Source organism: Sphaeroforma arctica, assembly GCF_001186125.1.
Source record: "Sphaeroforma arctica JP610 unplaced genomic scaffold supercont1.645, whole genome shotgun sequence".
NCBI classification, from domain to species: Eukaryota; class Ichthyosporea; order Ichthyophonida; genus Sphaeroforma; species Sphaeroforma arctica.
In genome coordinates, this window is record NW_014039913.1 from 6,482 (window position 1) to 8,896 (window position 2,415).

Genomic DNA, 2,415 nt, shown 5'->3' on the forward strand with positions numbered 1-2,415 from the left:
CACCGGTTAAAAATGTGATCTACTCGGTTTCGTTAAGTACGATATTCATATTGAAGGCGTCAACAAATTTCGTGTTCAGTCTTCGAATAAACTTATCCATGTTCTCGTTGTCTTGTTGTATTTTCCCAAGTTCATGTCTCATCCGTATCTTGCCTCCTTCTCCGACGTGACCATATTTTCTGTATAGCATTGTGAACATTTCTTTCGGAGTCATAGTTGCACTCAGAGTAGCCATTATGTCTGGCGATACAGAATTGATTATGTAGTGTTGACCCTCTCTGACCCTCTCCCAAGTCTTTCCAGGCTCGTTCATAATTGATGTTGGTGGCGGGCTTCATTGCGTGGTGTATTACATCACATATATCTTTGGCTCGTAAAATGACAGTGAGTTCCATAAGCCACATCTTGAAATTTCTACGGCCTTTGAGTTTGTTTTCCGGCTTCCACTTGGTGTTCGTCATGTTGAAAAAATTGAGTAGAGTAGCGGACCTGATAAGTTGTTAGACTGTCAATTATAAGAGCTTAGAATAAGTGCTTTATTGTGGTGCCTGCTCAAGGCATTTATACTAAGAATTATTTATGTCACGACTTATTCATGAACAGAGGAAAAAACCTTATTTCGGAAAAACCCCTTTACATTTTATGTTGTAGTTTATGTTGTCCAATACAAGCTCCGTCTGGTTTTACTACGCTTATATTGGACCTTAATTGGTGACCCGGTAATATCTGTCATCTTGATTTTGTTGTGACGTAAGTCGATGACTACGCCTAGGAGCTGAAGCTTGCGTACCGGTTTTACCCAGTATCCCTTCCCGTCTGCAAACTCCAGTCCTAGAATGCCGAAGAGGTGTACTTTCAGACGACAGTGTCGCAGGATGATTCTCCGTGTGCGGCCCAGTAACAGTAGATTGTCCATATACAGGATTATACGAATCCCCTTGGTCCGTAGGACCTTCCTCACTACGTTCATGAGGAGGTTGAGCCAGGCCGGAAAAAACGACGCGCCCCTTGTGAGAGCCAGGAAGCACCAGAGCTGGCCGGTGTGATCTCTGAACTGCCAAAGGCGCGGGTTTTCCACAGCCAACGAATAGAATCCGTTCTTTATATCGGCGGACATAGCTACATCCCCCGGCCTGGCAACTTGTGCCAGTCGTTCTAGACCCTCTGCGCGAATTTTTCTTTTTTTCGACGTGAGAGTTGATACTCTCCGGATTCATTATCAGACGTGCCCGGAGTCCGTCTGATTTGAGAATCATAAGTGCTTGATGAATCACATATGCTTCGGACTCCTGACATTTCCGTATGATTCCCTGTGTTTCCAGCCGTGTTAATTCTGTCACTGCCGGAATATTTATCCACCTTCCCGTCTGCGATGGTGGTGGAGGTCCCTTCGGCCCCCAAACCGGCCGTACGCCATATTTGATTGCCTCTAGGACTTCCTTGTTCGCGCCGTACTCCCTCCATGTGCGTATTGCATTTCTGACTCGTCGATAGAGCGGAAAAATTTCATGCTGGTGCTTCTTAGTGCTTTTGATATATTTAACGATAGAGGAAGAATTACGGTGTTGTGGACGGACTTGCTGCTCCACCAGAGCGGCGAAGTCTGATCCTTCCTGAATGCGTAGCTGTTTCAATTCGACGACCTGACCGAGATCCTTGATGACAGCTAAAATGAGACCGTTATAGGCCTCTTCGCGATGTTCGATAGATAAACCCCCAAGATGAATCTGTCTGAGTCCGTGGGCTAGATAATTAGCCCAGTTGAGAATATTGTCGAGTTCCTTAACCACTGGCTTCTTCTGGCTTCTATACCACGTTGGCGTCTGAACTGGAGCGTCCGTCAAGCCGTTAGTATAGCGCACATTATCCTGGCACCAGATAGCAGTGCAGGTGTCCAACGCTTTTCCTGTACTCCACTCGGTTTGAGCGACCGATGGATATTGGAGTTAGTTATTGATGAAGCGTTTGTTTCTAAACGAAGCCCAAAAAGAGAGTCGACTCTCTTCCCAGGCACCACGTAACCTCGCTGTTCGAGCTCCTGATGTATAGACTCGGCTCTTTCCCTAAGGTCGATGGGAACTGCTTGGTGTGCTTAGGGTTGATGGAGCTGCGATCCGTTCTCCATTGCGAGCAAATGGAGTTCGTATATTTGAGAGAGCCAACGCTTCTGTAAGAAAGAAAAATGGATGATGGACAGTCACCCGCCTATCGTCCTTTTATCGTCCAACCCGTAGGGGTTGAACTATGAAAAGAACGAGGAGTAAGGCAGTAAAAGACTTACTCCAAGCACTGCATCACTGATTAAGTATGTTACTTAATCTGGGATGCGTGATTGGAGCAAACTTTACTGGATCTACTCCCGTTCCATAATAATATTTGAATGTAAAACATTCTGTGATATATACATACATATAT

General features: G+C 45.5%; 1 protein-coding gene across 1 annotated transcript; it reads right to left on the reverse strand.

Moving 5' to 3' along the window:
• Nucleotides 1-704: 704 nt before the first annotated feature.
• On the reverse strand, nucleotides 705-2,295 carry SARC_07807 (hypothetical protein; the record flags this gene model as incomplete). Its single annotated transcript, XM_014298235.1, has 3 exons — nucleotides 705-1,916; nucleotides 2,023-2,119; nucleotides 2,282-2,295. The coding sequence occupies 3 exons, from the start codon at nucleotides 2,293-2,295 to the stop codon at nucleotides 705-707; spliced, it is 1,323 nt and encodes a 440-aa protein (XP_014153710.1).
• Nucleotides 2,296-2,415: the final 120 nt, after the last annotated feature.